This window comes from Cornus florida, unplaced genomic scaffold, assembly GCF_030987335.1.
Source record: "Cornus florida cultivar Cherokee Brave unplaced genomic scaffold, ASM3098733v1 CherokeeBrave_3.0.0_Hap2_Chr09, whole genome shotgun sequence".
Lineage (NCBI taxonomy): Eukaryota > Viridiplantae > Streptophyta > Magnoliopsida > Cornales > Cornaceae > Cornus > Cornus florida.
The window spans coordinates 62,996,668-63,019,515 of NW_026775579.1; the positions used below are offsets into that span (position 1 = coordinate 62,996,668).

General features: G+C 35.5%; 2 protein-coding genes across 2 annotated transcripts; both read right to left on the minus strand.

Moving 5' to 3' along the window:
• Positions 1 to 12,955: 12,955 nt before the first annotated feature.
• LOC132272704 (pentatricopeptide repeat-containing protein At3g22470, mitochondrial-like) lies at positions 12,956 to 13,576 on the minus strand. Its single transcript, XM_059773800.1, has one exon. It carries the CDS (start codon positions 13,574 to 13,576, stop codon positions 12,956 to 12,958), a length of 621 nt encoding a protein of 206 aa, XP_059629783.1.
• A 321-nt stretch (positions 13,577 to 13,897) lies between these two features.
• Positions 13,898 to 21,830, minus strand: LOC132272705 (pentatricopeptide repeat-containing protein At1g63150-like). The gene is made up of 4 exons (XM_059773801.1): positions 20,783 to 21,830; positions 20,517 to 20,698; positions 18,405 to 18,665; positions 13,898 to 14,011 (listed from the first exon to the last, which is right to left on the minus strand). Exons 1-4 carry the CDS (start codon positions 21,828 to 21,830, stop codon positions 13,898 to 13,900), a joined length of 1,605 nt encoding a protein of 534 aa, XP_059629784.1.
• Positions 21,831 to 22,848: the final 1,018 nt, after the last annotated feature.

Sequence of the window (22,848 nt, forward strand, 5' to 3'; positions counted from 1 at the left end):
TACCCTTCTCTGTTAAGGTGGAATCTTCGTGAATCCTATTTCTTTATATATATATATATATATATATATATAAAATCGCACTGGCACAAATGCATAAGTACCATTAATTTTGATGAATTCAATAGTAAATTTACCAAGCAACAAGTTTAATTGATTCAGTAATTTATTTATTTATTTATTATTATTTTTTTTTTTCATGAAAGAAGTATGAAATGAGTTAAGGAAGCTGGGGAAATTCTCAAATTGTGGAAGCGTGATTATTGTTAAAAAAAATAATAATAAAATAAAATAAAATAAAAAAAATAGCATTGTTGAAGCATGATTTCTATTGTAAGGAGTAAAAAAAATATAATTAATTTTATATCAAGTACCACAATAATTTATAAATAATACAAATTTTGTATATAGTACCAGAATAATTTTCAAATAATACCTAATATGGTAACACCATGATTATTTGTAGATTTTGGAAAGAATGAGCAAGAGATGAAAGAACTGGAGAGAGAAAAGATAAAAAAATTATAAGGGTCAAGTGCAAAACATTCCCTCTGCTACCGATATAGTACAAATAATTATATGTGTAATATAAAACCTCTAATATTATCAATTTGGTGCAAATACGCCCCTCGAGACTTAAAATGATCATAATGACCTCTTATCATAAAGCCCTCGTACCATCTACACCCCCACCGACTCCTTGCTCCTTAGGGCCTATTTGGGGGATGCTCTATGTTGTGATGGGCTGTTCCCTACAGTGCAAATTGACACTATTGAGGACACCAACTTGTTTGGAGATGGCTGTATTGTACTGAACAGTGCAAGAACAATTTCATGAATTGGGCCAATTTCCGGAACAAGAAATTGGTGTTCCAAAGTGTACCCAAAATATAAACTGCCCACTATTCACTGTAGAGCTTGGAACAACAGCCCAAAGTTCATGCATTCTGAGAACACATATAAATAGATTTGGTGGAACATTTCTAGGGTTCTCCGGATAAGATTCACAGAGGCGATATACACTGTTTGGGGGTTGAAGCTTTCCGAGAGTCAATCACTTTTCACCGGTGAGTTCGTATGCTGAGTCTTCATCACATTTCGTTGTGCTGTGTATAAAATTAAAGTCTAGTTGTTTGAAGATCGGGCTTCAAATCCCTGAGCTCATTTTGCAAATCTGAAGAGAGGAACCCTCTGTATCACCTCTGTGAAGCTCTTTCCGGCGAACCCATACCTCGCCGCTACTCTCTGCACAATCACCGGTGAGTTCATATGCTGAGTCTTCATCACATTTCGTTGTGCTGTGTATAAAATTAAAGTCTAGTTGTTTGAAGATCGGGCTTCAAATCGCTGAGCTCATTTTGCAGATCTGAAGAGAGGAACCCTCGATCTCACCTCTGTGAAGCTCTTTCCGGCGAACCCATACCTCGCCGCTGCTCTCTGCACAATCACCGGTGAGTTCGTATGCTTCTTCTTCATCACATTTGGTTGTGCTGTGACATAAATGAGATTAGTCTGTTTGATTTAGTTTTATGAAAACAATTAATTTTTTTGTTTGGTATATCCTAGTGATTATAATGTGGCTTATCAACTGTTGGGAAGCCAATTGATTGGCTTAAGTGGTGGATTCATCTCATATTGTGTATTTGATGACGAGGGGTATTGTACTGATCTTGCAAGTCCTCTAAGCTAGCTTTTTCCAAAACCATGAGTTGCATGTTTTGTGAGATTTTCATTTCCAAGAAGCTGTTGTTGGATTTGATATGGGATGCTTTCATCCATCATATATATATGTATATAAACGTCTAATAATTGTTATTTGAAGCCAAAGGAACAAATTAACGCATAAAGTTGAATTTATACAGAGTTTTGGATATAAAAATAATAGGAGCTTACACATTCGAACCCAAATCCCCAAAAGGAGACTTATAAAACCAACATGACAGTTATTTAGATGAAAGCACTAGGCTACATCATAAACTATTTGGAAAAACAAATGGAAGAGCATTATTGAATTACAAAAGTAGTACTTTGCCTAGCTGCAACACCATTTTTCATTTTTACAATCCCAGGATGAGCCACATCATCCTGCACTCACAATTATCCATCATCAATATTTTTTTCAATGTATATATATACAACTTTCAAATTCAAAGTAATTAGGTTAGCTAGCTAGAAAGAGACCGGTGGATTATTCATCTTTCACAAAAACACAGTCACTACCTAAATTATGGAGACATTAGATTATCAAGGTAATTAATCCACTGAATGAGTTAGATTATTAATGCAATTTTAGTTTTTTTATACCAACTATATGAAAATGCACTCTCTATCTCAGAAATAACACTTGTCATTCTAAAATTGTTCTTGTGCAATCAGGGCGGAACCACTAAGGGCCAAGTTGGGGCAACCACCCCACACAAATTTATTTATTTATTTTGTATACGTACATGTTCATAATTCTTAGACTACCCTCTCTTAAAATTATCAAAACCTTAGATGGCCCCATTATAAGTGTATTCATTGCCCTCAATTGAAAATTATAGTAGACGGGGTATTCGTTGCCCTCAATTGAAAATTTACAAGTGAAAATGCAAAAAACATCCTCACAATATTATTATGACTAGATTACATCAACAAGACCAAATAATTGAGCGGTAATCAATACTTATTCAATTATGGTTAAATTAAACTTCTACTAATACTGAAGTTGTAGAAGTCATGATGAGTCATATTATTATGACAACTTAGTAAATGTATTCGTACTTTCTTAAGAGGATATTACAGTTGTTAATGACCATTTTAACACATTTTTATTAAAACTATGTAATTAGATGGATATCAATGCTGACAATGTGGTAGACTCCGAAATAGAGAACCTTACAGACAATACCGATGATGAAAAACTAGTATGGGATGATTCTCATCTTAAAGCTTTCATCATCTGTATGGAGGAAGAAGTCTATGCTGGTAATCGGAATAACACAACTTTTACTCCAAATGGTTGGAAGAATATACGGAAAGGCATGACTATCCGTACAGGCAAGAACTATGAACCGAAACAACTTAAAAGCAAATTCAACCACATGAGGGTAGACTACAGAGCCTTTATGAGTTTGTTAGGAGAAACAGGCCTGGGATACAATGCTGAGACGGGCATGGTTATAGTTGAAAATGAAAGATGGACTAGATTGATCAAGGTTAGTTTTTAAAATAAATTTATGTTGATTTTACAAAAAATTATACTTAACTTAATATTAATAGTAATTTAATAATTTGTAGGTGAATTCCCAATATGGTAAGTATCGAAAGAAGCCATGCAATCATTTTGATAAGCTCACCACCATATTTAAAGGCACACACGCTACAGGTGCACATGTCCATACTTCCTACAGTCCACCTGTAATACTCCTAATTTTATAAAGGATAATTCTGGTATTTCATTATTTGTTTAATTGGAATTTTAATGGTTAAATTGTTTAATTGCTTATTTGTTTAAAGGTTTAATTATTTTTAGTATTTATTTGCTTTAATTTCGTTGGTGGGTTTCTTGTTCCCTTTAATTTGATTTGTGTATTTTCGTTAAGTAGTAATTAGGTGTTTGTGTTAATTCGTAATTTAGTTTTTTTCCTTTTTGTTGTGTACCTTGGGTTAATCAAATGTTTTAATGGGATTAAATTAGTGTAATAATTATAATGTTAAATTGTTTTAAATTAAATTACCTTTATGGCTTTACAGTAAAATTCACGTGTATATAGTCGATGAATATATAACATAGACAGTTTCATGGGCCGACTAGGATTAGGAAGTAAGGCTCTGTCACAAATTATACATGGTTAGGGTTATTGTTATAAACCTATAAATACAAACCTTACGGTGGTTTTGGGTTTAGAAAATTAAGAGGAATTCTATAAAACAGAGAGACAGAGAGGTACTGAGAGAAATAGAGGAAGGTAAAGAGAGGAGGGCTATGATTTGGTCTAGACCAAGGTTGGACCAAGAAGGAGGAAGTAGAGGTTGTTCGTAGGTGAAACCATGAGCAGCAGAGGTGGAACAACAGTTGGGAATCTCGTCGGAAAATTCAGAGACGACAATTTAGAGTTTCAAACTGAAACTCAAAGGCAAGTCTCTGTTCTTCTCTTTCCCTTAAACTTGTGATCTGTGCATGCTTAGATGGACTCCAGGAGTTTAATAAATGCTTAAACAATCTTTTATGCATGCTTGATTGATAATTAATCTCATTTGTTGAAACTGTGTTGCAAATTCTTTAAGTTTTTGTTAACTAGTTGATGCTCTTTATATGTGCTTGAGCTTGCTTGGTTGAGAACAACAATTCATATAGTCACCTTATAATTATTCTAGAATGATAATTGAACATTGGAACAAGGATTTAAACATAGTACAGAGGCTTGGAGATCACCGAAGTCGAAGGAGACAAGGTGAAAACGGACGACGGCTGCCATAAGAGGGAGAGCAGGCTCCCAAAACCATTGGAGCCGGCTCCCATTGAGGTGGAGATGGCTCTAGGTGCAATGGAGTCGGCTCTCAAGGTCCTAGAGCCAGCTTTAGGTGAATTGGAGTAGGCTCCAACTTTTAAAAGAGCCAGTTCTCACTTAAAAGGGTCCAGTTTTGATTCTTAGGGGTTGTTTGGACTGAATGGGTTTTTCTTGGTTGGTTTAAACTGTTTTCAATGGTGTATGGGACTGCAATAGACCTGTATCTATAGAGGGAAACATTAATTCATAATTGGATTAAGGAATGGAGCGAGATGGATTTGGGGAAAAACCTACAGACGACACATTATTGTGGTTAATCAATTTACGTGTTAGGTTTTGAAGCTTCTGTTTTATATAAATTTTATACAGTTTAATTATATTTAAACATAGTTATAAGCATAGTAACCTCTTGAAATCATCTTTGCTTGGTTTGAAATAAATTGATACGTATATTCTGATAATTGTGTCAATTACTGGATTATGTGGAGGATTTAAATGCTGTAACTCATGTTAGCAATTTAAATATTCGGAAGGAGATTTTTAGGTTCTGTCATGATTGCTTAATGCCCTAATATATGTATTGAACTGTGTTTATGCATATCCTGGCTGATGGTTGATAAGGAACAATTACTGTTTTAACAAGTATGTTGTTTAGAGGATTGTATGCACCGTTATAGGACGGTGGCGTACTAGGGATGGATTAGGTAAAACACTAAATCCTACCTAACTTGGAGTGAGTTGGATTAACTATAAAAAGTTAAGTTCTACTTACGTGGATAGTTATGCACCAGTATGGGATGGTGGTATATTAAGGACGGCTCAATTCAAAACACTGAGACCTACCTATATTGGGGATGGATTAGTTCAAATACTAAGTCCTACCTAAATTGAAATAAGATGGATTAACTATAAAAGTTAAGTCCTACTTATAACTAGGTGTCAGGTCAATAAACCCTTTGAATGACACACTTGGAACGGACTTTATATATTTATGTTATGGTACTATGGTGTGAGCTTGAGTCTCAGGACCATGGTTAAGGTGCGTATATCGCCTAAGATGGATAGCTGGACAGTAGTTGCTGTTCCCTGGTAGGTTTACGTACACATGATCACGTAATGTGCGATTTGCATGGTATCTCTACTCAGGCTGAGACAGACCTATTGGACTAGTGAGCGTCCTATAGTGTGTATTATATACATATATGGACTACTCTAGATATTGTTGAGTCTATTTAGGATGTATCTGCGTATCGGGTTTATGTATGGATCGTAGTAGAATAGGACTTGCATTTGGGCCTGACCCACTCTCTTATTTTTTAGGTGTTCGTCAGTTTCAGAGTTAGAGCTTGGATGTGCAGAGCAGATACAGACATTCACTTCGCTGATTATGTAGGATTACTTTCTTTATTTAGCTTTGGACTTATTTCAGTTCTTTTCTCTTCAGTTTGGGATTTTATTAGGGGTCCATGAGATGGATTCTCGAGTTGTAAATAGATGGAGGTTTTGGATTATTGGTTTTACAATAATAACCTTAAGGATTTTTGTAATTAGATTTCTTTTCAGTTATATTATTTATTTCTTTTTAAATTCAGTTTTGTATTCCGTATTCGTTTACATATTAATTGTTTGGTATCCCTCGAATCTGTGCTCGGACTTGATCACCCGTGGCTCTAGAATCGAGGGGTATCACACCACCCATTCTCAACCAATCCCCCGCATACCATGAAGGCACACATACCTCATTTGACCTTAATGATGATTTTGCTGAGTTAGGTGGTCATGAGTTCAGTCCTTTTTCCTGACCCTCGTGGTAAGAAACCAAGGAGAGAGAGTTTTGCCTCCACAATGGATCGTGTCATGGAGAAAATGAGTGACGCTTGTAGAGAGAAAACAGATCGAATTGAAAGGGCCATAGTCGTTTCTTCATCATCTAATATGAAAACAGGGCATGAAGCTGGGCAGGTTGAAGTCAATTCTCTGGATAAGACAAAGGGTGATTTTAAATTATGTTGTTACATTTTGAATAAGTTGGAGGGTGTTGATATGAAACAATATGCTAAGGTCACCCAGATGTTACGTAATGATGAACTTTGGAGGGATTTCTTTCTTAATGACCTTCCTGATGATAAGAGGGTTGGTTAGATCAATGGAATTTGACTTGGCATGTTGATTTTATTATGACTTTGGATGACTGTACTACTACGTATTATGAATTTTTGTGCATTGCTTTTATTTCTTATTATCTTTTGCTATGACTTTGGGTGATTGTAATATTAAGTACACTCGTTGATATGTTATTTGGTTTCATTGTAATGACAATATAACTATTTCGCTTGTTTTGATTTTAGTTGTTGTCTTGCTTTGATTTTTTATTTGGTATTTTGCTTAAGATTATTGTAATTTATAATGTTTGTTAAATGTTGTATTATACAGATGGATATTAGGACAATAATTGACTTGTATGATGATGGTGATGAGGAGAATGAGTGTGTCATCATAATTGCATGTATGTTGGATTATTATAAGAAACATTATGAGAAACGACCTTGTAGGGATTCTCTTTTAATCGGGGAAGCATATATAATGGAGATCTTGCATGGACATGAAAGTAGATGTTTTGAAAATTTCAGGATGTCCACCACTGTTTTTTTGAAGTTATGTGGGGAGCTTAAGTCATTAGGGTTGAAAGACTCAATAGGTGTAAGTGTTTATGAACAAGTTGGCATATTCTTGCTTATTTTAGCTCATAATGAAAAGAATCGTGTGGTCGCAGAAAGATTTCGACACTCTACCTATACAATATCAAAATACTTCCATGCGATTTTACAAAAAGTCTATGATTTAGGGAAACAGATTATTGTCAGCCCAGATTTAACCCAAGTTCCTAACCATATAAGGAAGTCAAAAAAGTACCACCCTTTTTTTTCAGGATTGTGTTGGGCAATTGATGGAACTCATGTCCATGTGAACGTGCCTATGGACCAGCAAATACCATTTTGTGGTAGGAAGGGGGATACCACACAAAATGTAATGGCTGTTTGTGATTTTGATATGATGTTCACGTACGTCGTAGCAAGATGGGAGGGTCTGCTAATGATTCTAAGATACTGAACGAGACAATTAATAATGAGGATTTGCATTTCCCAATGCCTCCAGAAGGTAAATGACATTCATCTAATAATTTTGCAATACTTATTTAAAATATCATGGTTCCCAAACGTGCCTTATAGTTTGTAAAATGGTAGGGAAATATTATTTGGTGGACTCCAGGTATGCCAATCAACCGGGTTTCTTGGCACCCTACAGGGGCCAACGGTACCACTTCCAAAAGTACCGTAGAGCTCATCGGCAACCCCAAGGTAGAGAGGAAATTTATAATCACAGGCACTCGTCATTACGAAATATAATTGAGCGTTGTTTTAGGATGCTTAAGATGAGATTTCTCATCTTGAAGCAAATGCCCCCATATAAGTTTGAAGCTCAAGTTGCTATTGTTTTAGCTTGCTGCACACTTCATAACTTTATAAAAAAGGAGGCGCATGTAGATCCAATATTTAATTATGCAACTGTGGAGGCAATGATAGATGAAATTTTTGGAGATGATGAAGTTGATGTTCAACCTAATGTGTCGCAGTCTCGCTCGCGACCAATGGATATTATACGCGATTATATTGTCGATACTATATGGAATGCAAGTCATCACCCTTGAAATAGGATTTACATGTTTACCATGTTTGGATAACTGTAATAATTACTTTATACATGTTCCATTTGTTAGTATTTGAATAACTGTAACAACTACTTTATTTTATTTCTTTCTTAGGATTTGGATAACTGTAATAACTATTTTGATTAACTTTATATTTTTTATTAACTTCTTTGGATCAGTCTTATAGTTTGCATATGCAGTCATGTATAAGATACAGGGTGACGGGCCACCTTGTGCATGTGGAAGGGGTCGAATGAATCTTTATACGGCTGGAACTTCTAAGAATTATGGACGATCATTCTATAGATGTCCAACTTGGGAGGTATACAATTTTCTTTGCATTAATAAGAATATTTTAACTACATCTTAGTGTTACAGGTGCATTCTAATAATGTACAACTCTTTTTTCTAATTTAGTCACATGATCGTGCATTTATATGGTCGGATGACATGCACCAATGTCTGGAAGTGGGTGGTCATGTGCAGGAAGAGTTGGAGGATGTAGTTGCTGATATGCAAGCTCAACAAAATCGACAAAACTACATTATCTATGGATGTTGTTGTCTTACTATAACTATATTCTTGTTGTTTTTGCTCATGTTGTTGTTGTTTATTATTGTGGTTGTTCAGAAATGATGTAATAATGAAAGTTTAATTTTATTTCATGAATTTTATTGTGACTGTTGATGAATGCTGTACTATTTTTTATACTCATGTATGTAATATATTAAAATTCATGAAACTATGATATATTGGAACTTTATTTCAGTTCCATATTTGGAATTTTTAATTTATTTTAATGGTTTTTATAATAAATTAAGATAAATGGACGCACAATATATATATATATATATATATATATATATATATATATATATATACTTCTCATTATATTAATTGTATATTAAAATTATACAATCATTTTTTCTAACTTTATACTTAATAAAGTTAGAAAAAATGTATTTAAGAAAACATTATTTAAAAACATTTTTAATACAACATATTTAATTATTTTATTTTTCTATTGATTTTGGTTACACTTTCAGTCTTCCAAATATGTTTTGTTCTCATATTTATTAGAACAATATACATTACCAAACATGTTCTACTATGTTTTTGTTCCATGATTCGGTAAAGCAAACTTAGAACATCAAACATGTTTTGTTCTCATTTCAGAACATTACACTACAAAACACTTGTTCTGTTATAGGCTAGAGCAGTATACTACATCACACTACACTTCCCAAACGGGCCCTTACCTGCCCTTCCTATTCTGTTCCCCTCCTCCTCCAAGAACACACCATCCCAAGCCTCTATCCCCGTCCATTTTCTGTGCAAGTTAGTGTTCAGCACCAAGATCGAAACCCTAGTCCCTGCTCGATGCATCACATCATGCCAGACAAAAATTCCTCGAAGATCTTCGTCACCGGCATTGAGGTCACTCATCTGGATCTCTTCAATAACAACCTCGTTGTCGTTCATGGCATCCAAGGCTTCATCTCTCACCTGTCGCCGTTCTCGTGCCATGTCGAGCGTATGACTTCTTTCTCATTCCCTCCTCCGCCGCCGATGGAGGCGTTCTTTATGATGCCTGATTCCGACGATGAGATTGGTGATGGGTTTAGGACAGTGGTGATTGTGGTGGCGGCATCGATTAGTGATGGGTTGGGATTAGGATTTGTGTGGGTGATTTTGGGGTTAATTTGTGGTGGTAATTGGTAAAGGGTTGGGATTGGGACAATGGTGGTTTGTGGTGGTGATTGGTGATAGGTTGGGATTGGGATAGTGGTGGTTTGTGTGATTCTGCAGTGGTGGTTTGTGTTAATGTGTGCCATAGCCACCACTCTTCTCGTCCTTTTTGTTTCAGTGCTCCAACCCACAGATTCCTTCCAAACAACGGTCGCTGACTACTTCTCCGACAAAGTCGCCAGTGTCGGCTCCCACCCCCGTCGTGGTGCCAGCAGCGTCAATGAGTGGTTGTGGTAAGGGGCGTAGGAGAGAAAAATGGTAGAATAGGAAAAGGAAAGGGCAAATTAGGATTTTTAAATTTACTTTTTGTGTCAATTTTGATCAAAAAGTGATCAAAGAGGCTTATTTGTATGTTTTTTTTTTGGACTGAAATGTACATTTTCAAAAAAGATGGACTATTTATGTACAAAACCTATATTACAGGAGTTTATGCACTTAACCCAAATTATAATTCATTGGGACTCCTAACTTAATAGATAACGGTAATAACAATATTTAAAAATGTACGAATTAATAAGTTAGGGTTTTGGGACTTTTTTGTAATTTCAATTTAGGAGAAAAGGAAATTGCAGCAAGGATTTTTTTAATTATTTTTTTTATTTTTATAAGAAGGCACGAAATTTCATTGAATAACATGAGAAATACAAAGTACATCAACAAGTTACAACCATATCGCGAACGATAGTACTTTGAATGCATAATGGAAGTTTAGAGAGAAGCATATTATTCCTTTGTTTTGCTCCTTTCGGAAATTGCCAAACCTTTTATTTGATGTAAATTTCAATCTGAACTTTTAAATTTTAAAAAAATAGTACTAATTATGAAAACACAAATATTTTTAGGAGAATAACGTATCCGTATATGTATCGGGTACCGATCCTCACAAATACAACTGAGTGTTAACATGCAATAAGAAATATGGTGCAATCCATTGCTTCTTTTTTGAAACAAGGCTATTGTCTCTCTCCTCAATCCATACACATATAATACACATATATCTACACATATTATTTATATATATATAACCAAAATTCTCTTAAAAGTACAAGAATATTGTTTGCATGGCCACATAATGCCAGGAAACATGCATACATAGGTGATTGAAACTACAGGCCATAAGAAATTACAAGCTCATAAAATAGCATTTGGTTCAGGCTTGACGGCAAAGTGTTCTGGTTTTGAGGAATTGCATGGCGGTTCCAACATCTTCTTCTTCCACGAGCTTAGCGACTTCACATTCCAGTTACACTGATTGCATCCGCCTTCGTTAGTAATCCCTATAAACAATTATACATGTTTTAGTCCTACGCACCAGTTAGAAATTTACCACATTATGAAATGCACTCGGTGAAAGAATGAAGTCTCCATCAATTCCAATTGTTAAATTGATTCGTTAATTAAATGCCTTAGAACTCGATATTGAAGTTATTGTCACAAGTAAAAAAATAAAACTGCTTTGGAAACAAAAATGATCCAAACGAGCCCTTGAACATCATGGGATTTGTCATGAAGATCATACCTACCACCATCAAGAGTCACTAGCAGTTGCAAGGTTTAAGCCTTGTAATCCCTTCGAAGTTTGAAGTTTGAACTAACCTGCTATGCCCAAGTTCAAGAAAAGGTAAAACTTACAGGAAACATTAGTGAATACCGCAAAAAGTTTAAGCAAATACACTAACTTTAACTTCACAAAGTCTTAAACTAACAAAATGATAAATAGAACTATAATGTCCAACTAAAACAAATACTGAACTTTATTCATATCCTATTTATTTTTTATAAATTAGAAAAAGAAAGAACAAAGAAGAAAACAAAAAACAAAAAAACAAAACAAAAAGAGTGTAACTGTTCGGTGCATTATCTTTTGTCATAATTGTAAGGAACCCGTAACAATAATCTGGATTATATCATGGTTCGTGATGTAAAGACTAAAGAAGTCAATCTCAACACTTTCTTTAAGGGGAAAAATAATAATAAAAAGAAAGAGGAAATGATTTCTTGTATTATAAATAGACAAAATTTTCTGACACCCCCAAAAAATTTGGCAAAATGGCAGAAAAAAGCTTCTTTTTTTTTTTTTTTTTTTTTTTTTTTTTTTTTTTTTGCAGGGCAAGAAACACACTCTTTTTGCCCACAACCGGGCTCAAACCCCTTCGCTCCTCTTTGAGGATTGGGAGGTTTATACTATTGAGCTATAGGCCTGTTGGTGAAAACATGCAAGATTAAAAAGGAAAATTGGCATATATATTTGAATATATCAACTTAGCAAAACTGATTAAATATTTTCTCGCAATACACATATAAATGAATCTTGGCAAATGAAAATGTGGAAGAAATGAATACGCTGCCAGTTATACCCTCGTGAAACCCAAAAACATATCAAAATCATTTTTTCCTCACTTGGAGCTTGACAAAAGAATCCTCAACCTTGAAGCAATCAAGGAGCATCTAGCACTCTTGGGCTCACTTGTAGGCTTTTTATAACAACCAAGAGTGTTAATTTCTTTTTCTCTCGTCTCCACTACCGAAGCATAAATTATTGAACTCATAAGCTTGTTATTGAGTGGTAAAATTGTAATTTAAAACAAAATAAATCTAAGAGAAAGGAAAAGAAAACATGTTCATAGACCATCACTTTTTCTCTAATAAAGAAGTGAATAATTAAAGTGAACATTTAAATTGTATAGCCACGAGAGAAGATAGCAAATTACCCATTCCCCCTTCCAATGTTTTTGAATTAAAGAATGCTTCACTTGGTTGCTGTATTTCTTTTCGTCTTCTTAGAATCTGAACAGTCATATAACTTTTCCACCTTCATAATAGACAAACTGAAATTAAATAGTAGGAAGCATTCAACCACAATTATTTTGGTGATTCAATCCCTTTCGTGATTGCAGCCAAATGATCATATTCTACACAAACAGATTAAGGAATATATCCAATGATCCTAACAAATAGCCACCAACAACAATATCCAACCAGAGAAGTGTTGAAATCCATGTAGCACTTAGGCTAGGACGTCCACGTTTTCCTTTGGCACGAACTTCTGAATCATTTTGAGGAGTGCAGGGTCTTGACCAGTAGTGTAGAGTGGATGCAGTAACATAGAAAAGGTAGACGCATCCGCTGAAAAACCCTTCTTGGTCATTTCCTCTAAAAGTGCCACTGCGTTGTCACACTTTTTTCTCCTAATACATCCTTGGACTATAGTGTTGTAAGTGACACTATCTGGCAAGCAACCAGTCTCTGTCATTTTTCTGAGCAGCTCTTCAGCTTTCTTCAGTAGTCCTTCTACACAAAGTCCGTGTATAAGTATATTATACGTAATAACATCAGGCTGCATCTCTTTGAAGGAAAGTTTATCAAAAAGATCCCATGAGACATCAAATTGTCCATTCTTGCGAAGTCCATCAATGAGAATGTTATAAATAGAAATATGAGAATTTAATCCATTGCTTTCCATCGTGTGAAATATTGACAACGCTTCAGAAATGTGCCCCTTTTTGCACAGGCCATCCAACAGGACACAGTAAGTACGAGTACTTGGAATTTGGCCTCTATCTTGCATCTCATTCAGAAGCTTTCTGGCTGCAGCACATCTACCATTTCGGAACAACCCTTGCAACATAGTTGTATTTGTTGATAAAATAATGTATCATATACTATAGTATAATTTATTTAAATATTATTTGTAAATATAATATTTATTATAATAATCTATATATATATTTATATACTTTAATATCAAGAAAATAAAACTATAAAGGAACCTGATAAAGTCGAGGCTATAATTTAATTCTATAGCCTTAAGACAGATACGCCCCATTACGGTGCTAACGGACTCTTCGGCATCTATCTCCCAGGATACAACGACTTTTCTTCCTTTGGTAGTAGCACTTCAAACCAATGGAATAGGCGAACCGGCTCGGTGTAGTACTCTCTGTTGAACTCAGACTCGGAGACCAGGATTAAACCCTAACTCGGAGACCAAGATGGAACCCAAACTTGGAAACGAAAGTTCGAACCCAATCCAAACCAGTTTAGGTTGAACCCAAACCAGTGGCTGAACCGAACAAAGAAGAATTAGAAGAAGAAATTCAGAAGAAGAGAAGAAGATTTCTGAATTGGTGTGAATTGAAATGAACCCAATGATGGGTATTTATAGGCTTGTTGGTGCCTATTCTGAATGGGTGCACCCATAGTCCGAATGGGTGCAACCATTGTTGACCAATCCAAATTAAAATCTGTTGGTGGTTTTTAATTTGTAAAGGGTGCAACCCTTCAAAAAAATAGTTTTTGATTTGAATTTAAACCCAAAATAGATTAAGCCCAGCAAGCAAACTTCGGCAGCCCAGCCCAGCCCCACTTAAATAAGTCCAGTAAATAAAATAACCACACAGGCCCAATCCAACTTTGTGTAAAAAGGTTAGACCCATTTTACAATTAAGCCCCGCCCCGCCCAAGCCCGGACCGGGTCGGGCGGCGCGCGCGTGTGTGGTAGTTGGTTCGAATCCAGGCTAGCCTAGGTTCTCCCCCTCTTAAAAACTTGGGTGCCCTTGGGCCCAAACCCAAATCCCATACTAGACATATATATACTCAAGGTTGCTTTGCTACTTTTTCGATGTGGGACAAGCATTTCCCACTTTATTCACACCCATTTAGGCTTTATAAATCACTTACTTTGGAGCCAATTTCTCATTCACCCGGAAACGGATTTGAGAAAATAAATATACCACGTTCATCTCCTCGCAGAGAGGAACGCGCTCGTCAATAGATTCGCAAAAAATTCTTAGCGGAATCTTTTAAAAATCCTTCCAAAGTTTGCGTTTTCTAATGCCGTTTCCAACAATCCCCCACATGAATGAAAATTTGCGCAGATTACAAAAGGAGAATATACAGACACTATATAGAGTACTATTGGAAAGTTACTGCATCGGGATAGGTAGCTTTTGGCCTTGAACCTTCCCTAGTGTATTACTATCGGATTTACTAGCTAACCAGTGAACATTATGTCTTGAACTGTTCAGCCGTTGATGTAAACCAAGACAATAGAAAACACACAATTCCTTCCCACACAAAGTCGGTTCTCACGGTTGTGTTCATATGGCCCTGAACAATGCCTGGTATTTCATGAGCGCTCCAGAAAACTTAGCCTTAGAAGTTCTCATAGAAGCGGCCCCACTTCACACTCATATAGGTGACTTCTTATTAAGAGTATCCTACCATACCCCACTTGAATTTTCAAGGTATAAGAGTCATTAAAAGCATAGCTTATCCTACTCATCGCTGTAGGTAACACTGTCTCATCATAGAAATGGGTAGAAGATTGAATTTTCCCAATGCTTCTGGTGAGCCATTCAGAATTTCTGTTGTCCCTTTGAACCTAGATCTTGGGATCTCCAGTCAACTAGGTTGGGTTTCCATTAAGATGACTCGTTAGCTTTCGGCTTTAATCCCATTCCCCTCGATGAACTATATACTTGTTCTCTTGTCAAACCTTTTGTAAACGGATCCGCTAAATTATCTTTTGACCTGATATAATCTATTGAGATTATCCCACTTGAGAGCAATTGTCTAACGGTATTATGTCGTCGACGTATATGTCGAGACTTACCGTTGTACATACTACTTTGTGCCCTTCCAATTGTTGATTGACTATCACAATGTATACATATAGCGGGCACCGGTTTAGGCCAATTTGGAATATCTTCTAAGAAATTACGAAGCCACTCAGCTTCTTCACCTGCTTTATCCAAAGCAATAAATTCAGATTCCATAGTGGATCTGGCAATAAAAGTTTGTTTTGAAGATTTCCAAGATATGGCACCTCCTCCAATAGTGAAGACATAGCCACTTGTGGATTTAGAATCCTTTGTATCTGATATCCAATTAGCATCACTATATCCTTCAAGTACTGCTGGATATCTAGAATAATGTAATCCATAACTTATAGTATATTTTAAATACCTTAGAACCCTAATTATTGCAGTCCAATGGTTCTTTCCTGGATTACTAGTATATCTACTCAATTTATTAACTGAGTATGCTATGTCTGGTCGTGTGCAATTCGTCAAATACATTAAGCTTCCTATAATGCGAGAATACTCAAGTTGTGATATACTAGGACCAGTATTTTTCGATAAATGAAGATTTACATCAACAGGAGTCTTTACAAGACTACTATCCCCTTTATTAAACTTTTCTAATATTTTCTCAATATAGTGAGATTGAGATAATACTAGACCATCTGATGTTCTAGAAATCTTAATTCCTAGTATGACATCAGCTATGCCTAAATCTTTCATATCAAAATTTTTGGTCAATATCTTTTTAGTAGTTTTGATTATAACATCATTACTACCCATTATTAGCATATCATCCACATATAGGCATACAATGACATATCCATTTTGAGTGTTTTTCACATACACACATTTATCACACTCATTAATTTTAAAACCAGTTGACAACATCACTTTGTCAAATTTTTCATGCCATTGTTTAGGTGCTTGTTTTAATCCATATAAGGATTTTACAAGTTTGCACACCTTCTTTTCTTTTCCTGGAACTATAAACCCTTCAGGTTGTTCCATATAGATTTCCTCCTCTAATTCACCATTTAAGAAGGCAGTCTTAACATTCATTTGATGTATTTCTAAGTTTTGCAGTGCTGCAATAGCTAGTAACAATCTAATGGATGTTATTCTTGTGACTGGTGAATATGTATCAAAATAATCCAAGCCTTCTTTTTGCCTGTATCCCTTAGCAACAAGTCGGGCTTTATATTTTTCAATTGAACCATCAGGCTTCATCTTCCTCTTGAAAATCCACTTATACCCTAAAGGTTTAGTACCAGGAGGAAGATCCACCAGCTCCCAAGTATGATTTTGCATGATGGATTCAATTTCACTATTTATAGCTTCTTTCCATAAACTAGCTTCAGGAGAAGACATAGCTTCCTTGTAGCTTTGTGGCTCATTCTCCAATATATATGTCAAAAAATCAGGACCGAATGACTTAGACGTTCTAGCTCTTTTGCTACGTCTAGGTTCTTCCTCATTTTCATCATCTACAGACTCTTGGTCTATATTCTCTTGTATATTGTTATTAGCAGTATCAGAATTTCTTTTAAGAGGATTTTTGCATGGAAATATATCCTCAAAGAAATAAGCATTCCTTGACTCAATAATTGTATTGACATGGATATCAGGAATGTCTGATTTATGCACAAGAAAACGATATGCACTACTATTCTGTGCATAGCCTATGAAAATACCATCAAAGGTTTTTGGTCCTATCTTAACTTTCTTAGGAGTAGGAACCGCAACCTTAGCTAAACACCCCCACACTTTTAAGAATTTATAGGAAGGTTTTAGACCTTTCCATAATTCATAAGGTGTCACATTTGATTTCTTTTGAGGTACCTTGTTGAAAACATAATTAGCAGAGAACAAAGCTTCCCCGCACAAATTCTGGGTTAAACCAGAACTTATCAACATAGCATTCATCATTTCTTTTAAGGTACGATTTTTGCGTTCAGCAACACCGTTCTGTTGAGGTGAATAAGGAGCGGTAGTTTGGTGAATAATACCATGTTCTGAGCAAATGTCAGCGAATGGTACTTCGTATTCACCACCTCTATCACTTCTAAACATCTTTATCTTTTTTCCAAGTTGATTCTCAACCTCATTCTTGTAATGTTTAAACATTTCCAAGGCTTCATCTTTACTTCTTAACAAGTATACATAACAATATCTTGTGCAGTCATCAATAAAAGTAACGAAATACTTTTTCCCACCTCTAGTTGGCACAGATTTAAAGTCACAGATATCACTGTGAATTAATGCTAGAGGTTCAGTACTTCACTCTATGGAGTGAAATGAGGTTCTAGTCAATTTTGCTTCTACACATGTTTGGCATTTTTTATTTAAATCAATATTAAATTTAGGTATAGATTCCATGTTAATTAATCTACGAATAGTATCATAATTAACATGTCCTAACCTACCATGCCATACATCAGATGAGTCAATAATATAAGCAGAATAAGCATTAGCTTTATTATTATCATTAATAGCTTTGGGTACAACAGTCATTACATTGAACTTAAATAGTCCATTACTTAGATACCCTTTGCCCACATACACCCCATTCTTAGTCAGCACAAACTTATCAGATACAAAGACCAGCTTGAACCCATTCTTGCTTAGTAGTGACCCAGAGACCAAGTTCTTCCTGATGTCTGGTACATGCAGCACATTATTAAGAGTGAGCTCTTTCCCTGAGGTCATTAGTAGCTTGATCTTTCCTTGTCCTTCAACCTTTGCAGTAGAAGAATTCCCCATGTAGAGTTGTTCTTCATTATTTATAGTTTCATAGGTAGTGAACATTCTCTTTTCAGAGCAAACATGACGAGTAGCTCCTGTGTCCACCCACCATTCTCTGTTGTTGCTTACCAGGTTGATTTCAGAAACCACAGCTGAAAGATTTAACTCTGATACATCAGCTGTCAACTTATCTTCTTCAGCTATGTGCACCTCAGTGGTCTTCTTCTTGGGGTTATGATGTGTTTTGCGGCTACGACAATCTTTAGCTCGGTGTCCTAGCTTGCCGCATATGAAACACTTCCCAGTGAACTTCTTATAGTTTCCTTGGCTAGGACCTTCTCCAGAGTGATTCCTCTTCTTATTTTTCTGTCCTGCTTCCACTACATTTACCTTTGACACCATTGAAGAATTTCCGGCTCTCTTTTCAGATGTACGGTTATCTTCTTCAATTCTCAGCCTGACAATTAAGTCTTCGAGCCCCATTTCCTTGCGCTTATGCTTCAAGTAATTTTTGAAATCTTTCCAAGTAGGTGGCAGCTTTTCAATGATTGAAGCTACTTGAAAGGATTCACTCAATGTATCTTCTCAGCATGTATCTCATGTAGGATCAGCTGGAGCTCCTGCACTTGGCTCACGACTGTCTTGGAGTCTATCATTTTGAAGTCCAGAAATCGTCCAACCACGAATTTCTTCAAGCCAGCATCCTCTGTTTTATACTTTTTGTCTAACGACTCCCAAAGCTCTTTAGCAGTATTTATTGGGCTGTACACATTATATAAGGTGTTGTCCAATCCATTGAGGATGTAGTTCTTGCATAGGAAGTCTCCATGCTTCCATGTATCAACAGCTCCAAGCTTGGTAATGTCTGTATCACCCTCATCTAACACTGGAGAAGTCTCAGTCAGATACTTGCTTAGATTCAGAGTTGTAAGGTAGAACATCATTTTCTGTTGCCACCTTTTAAACTCCGTCCCGTTGAATTTTTCGGGCTTCTCCCCATGACTGACGGGAACATTAGGCACGGTAATACTCGTACTTGCCATTTGTCTGTTATATATTGATATACAGACCACGAGTCAAATTATAATAATTATAACAACAATAATAATTAAATAATTATTAATATAGTATAAAGTTATCTGTCTTAAGATTGTTGATAAAATAATGTATCATATACTATAGTATAATTTATTTAAATATTATTTGTAAATATAATATTTATTATAATAATCTATATATATATTTATATAGTTTAATATCAAGAAAATAAAACTATAAAGGAGCCTGATAAAGTCGAGGCTAGAATTTAATTCTATAGCCTTAAGACAGATACGCCCCGCTACGGTGCTAACGGACTCTTCGGCGTCTATCTCCCAGGATACAACGACTTTTCTTCCTTTGGTAGTAGCACTTCAAACCAATGGAATAGGCGAACCGGCTCGGTGTAGTACTCTCTGTTGAACTCAGACTCGGAGACTAGGATTAAACCCTAACTCGGAGACCAAGATTGAACCCAAACTTGGAAACCAAAGTTCGAACCCAATCCAGACCAGTTTAGGTTGAACCCAAACCAGTGGCTGAACCGAACAAAGAAGAATTAGAAGAAGAAATTCAGAAGAAAAGAAGAAGATTTCTGAATTGGTGTGAATTGAAATGAACCCAATGATGGGTATTTATAGGCTTGTTGGTGCCTATTCTGAATGGGTGCACCCATAGTCCGAATGGGTGCAACCATTGTTGACCAATCCAAATTAAAATCTGTTGGTGGTTTTTAATTTGTAAAGGGTGCAACCCTTGGTTCAAAAAAACAGTTTTTGATTTGAATTTAAACCCAAAACAGATTAAGCCCAGCCCAGCCCAGCGCCCGGACCGGGCTGGCGGCGCGCGCGTGGTAGTTGGTTCGGATCCAGGCTAGCCTAGGTCCTCCCCCTCTTAAAAACTTGGGTGCCCTTGGGCCCAAACCCAAATCCCATACTAGACATATATATACTCAAGGTTGCTTTGCTACTTTTTCGATGTGGGACAAGCATTTCCCACTTTATTCACACCCATTTAGGCTTTATAAATCACTTACTTTGGAGCCAATTTCTCATTCACCCGGAAACGGATTTGAGAAAATAAATATACCACGTTCATCTCCTCGCAGAGAGGAACGCGCTCGTCAATAGATTCGCAAAAAATTCTTAGCGGAATCTTTTAAAAATCCTTCCAAAGTTTGCGTTTTCTAATGCCGTTTCCAACAGTATTAGTGTCAATTGTGGGTTCCAATCCTTTACTGGGCATTTCTAGCAAGAGATTCATGGCCTCATCAATCTTCATCTGCTTGCAATATCCATTGATTAAAGTGTTATAGGTGATAGTGTCAGGCTCAATTACCTTGTCCTCTATGGAATTGAATGCTTTCATCGCTTCATCCATCTGGCCTTGCAAACAATATCCATCGATCAAAGCAGTGTAAGTGACTACATCAGGATTCTCACCTCTCTAAATCATGATTTTAAGTATACTCTCTGCATCTCTTACCAACCCTTCTTTGCAAATTGCATCTACCAAAATATTGAAGGAATATACATCTGGAAAAAATTTCAGATCCACCATCTCATTCAATAGTCTTTTAGCCTCTTTCCATCGACCAAAATTGCAAAGTCCGTGAATCAATGAATTGTATGTGATAACATCAGGCAACATACCTTTCTCAATCATTTCGGAGAAAAAGACCAAAGCATCATCTACCATTCTGTCCTTGCAAAGACTATCAATTATGGAGTTGTTATACATTACTAAGTTAGCACTAGAAACCCTTGTTTTCTCCATATCCCTAAGTAGCCCAATGGCCATGCTAGCATTCCCTGCTTTGCAAAGACCATTTATCACTGTTCCATACATAACTCCATCAGGTTCAATCTGATTCTCTCTCAGCAATAGCAGCTTATTGAATAACCCCATTGCCTCCGCAAAATTATGTTCTAAGAAAAGTCCTTTTATCAGGGTGGTGAATGTAGTCACATTTGGTGCACAACCACCATGTTTAAGTAGGTGGCCTAAGGTAGCAAATCCAAAATCGACTCGATTGAGGTGGCAATAACAGTTGATTACAGTGTTCATGGTGTACTCATCAACAGATATACCCAACACAAGCATTTGTTTGTAGCGAGAAACAACAGTAGAGCAATGTTTCATTCTGGTAATAAACCCTAGAAGCTGATTATATTCCATAACAGAAGGCAAAGGTCGCGTTTGGAGCATTCGATTGAATAAATTGAGAGCGTCTTGGAGATTATTAATGTTGTAAAACCCAATTCTAGGTTTCTGGGTCAGTGATTTACGATCCGAAGTAGAAGAATGAGAGTGAAATGAAACTGTATAATGAACATGCGATAATGGGTTTGGGTTTTGAGAGAGAAAAGTCGTAGTAGTAGTAGTAGGAAGACGAGTACCTTTTGAGAGGCAATTGTGAGGAAATAACCTTCTCCAGACCCAAGAAGCAATACCAGATCCATTTCTCTTCATCGTCGCTGAGAGTTCAAACGTGACTTGATGCTCTAACTCGTCCATGAATTACAATGGAATATAATTAAAGAAAGGACGGTTAAGTGAAAAAACAACAAAATCCTATTATAAAAAAAATAATAATAATAATAAAAATGTGGCAGTTTATTTTTTAGACCAATTTGTTTTGTTTTTTTTTTTTTTTTTTTTTTTGAAATAATCCAAAATACCCTTAATAACCTCCCTCTCTCTCCTCTGTCCCTGTTTTTCTATTTTTAGGTAATTAAAAAGGCTAGTTATATTATTGGCGTTTACTTAGGAGGGCTCCACTCTTCTTTTCTTTTAAAATGGAATTAAAAAAAAAATTCTAAACTCATAATACATATTTTTTACATTTTAAATGTCACTATTACCCTTCTCTACTTAAGGTGGAGTCTTTCAGAATCCCAATTCCATTTTTTTCTTTTTCTTTTACATTTCCATGATTTCTCATCTATTGCCTACTACAAATCAATGACTAAACAAATACGCCTTATAATATGTAATACCCCTAATTTTAAAAGTCTCAATATTTAGTTAATTATTTTATTTGTATTTTTGAATTATTTAATTGATTTCTTGGTTATTTGTTTAATTACTTATTTGAATTAATTATTTATGTGATTATTTAAAATAAATTGTTTATTTAAATTGTACGCTATATGATATATATTTGTTTGTTTAAATGTTAGGTGTTTATTTGTATTAAATTGTTAGGAATTAAATGATTTAAATGGTTGTTTTATTTTATTTTATTCTAATAGTTATGGATAGTAGTTATGGACCAACCAAATAGGTCGCATGGACTATTTGGATAGGTTTAAATGGGTACAGATACTACCCATGGATAATTATACATATATATATGGGTATATATGTATATAAAGATATTATTATAGTTGTTGCTATTGTTATTATAATTTATGTCTGCTACTAACGTGATAATATTACATATAATATATATATATATATATATATATATATATATATATATATATATATATAGTTAATATATAAAGTAACCATATCAGTTTTATTTTCCTCT

What these genes read in the sequence shown, in the direction of transcription:
- LOC132272704 (XM_059773800.1), bottom strand. Translation starts at nt 13,576, where the DNA reads ATGTTGCAAGGGTTGTTCCGAAATGGTAGATGTGCTGCAGCCAGAAAG.
- LOC132272705 (XM_059773801.1), bottom strand. Translation starts at nt 21,830, where the DNA reads ATGGACGAGTTAGAGCATCAAGTCACGTTTGAACTCTCAGCGACGATG. An exon ending in GTTGGTAAGAGATGCAGAGA is followed by an intron (nt 20,699 to 20,782) that starts GTATACTTAAAA and finishes ATTGTTTGCAAG; the next exon opens with GCCAGATGGATGAAGCGATG. An exon ending in TGGTTTCTGAAATCAACCTG is followed by an intron (nt 14,012 to 18,404) that starts GTAAGCAACAAC and finishes TGTTCGGTTCAG; the next exon opens with CCACTGGTTTGGGTTCAACC.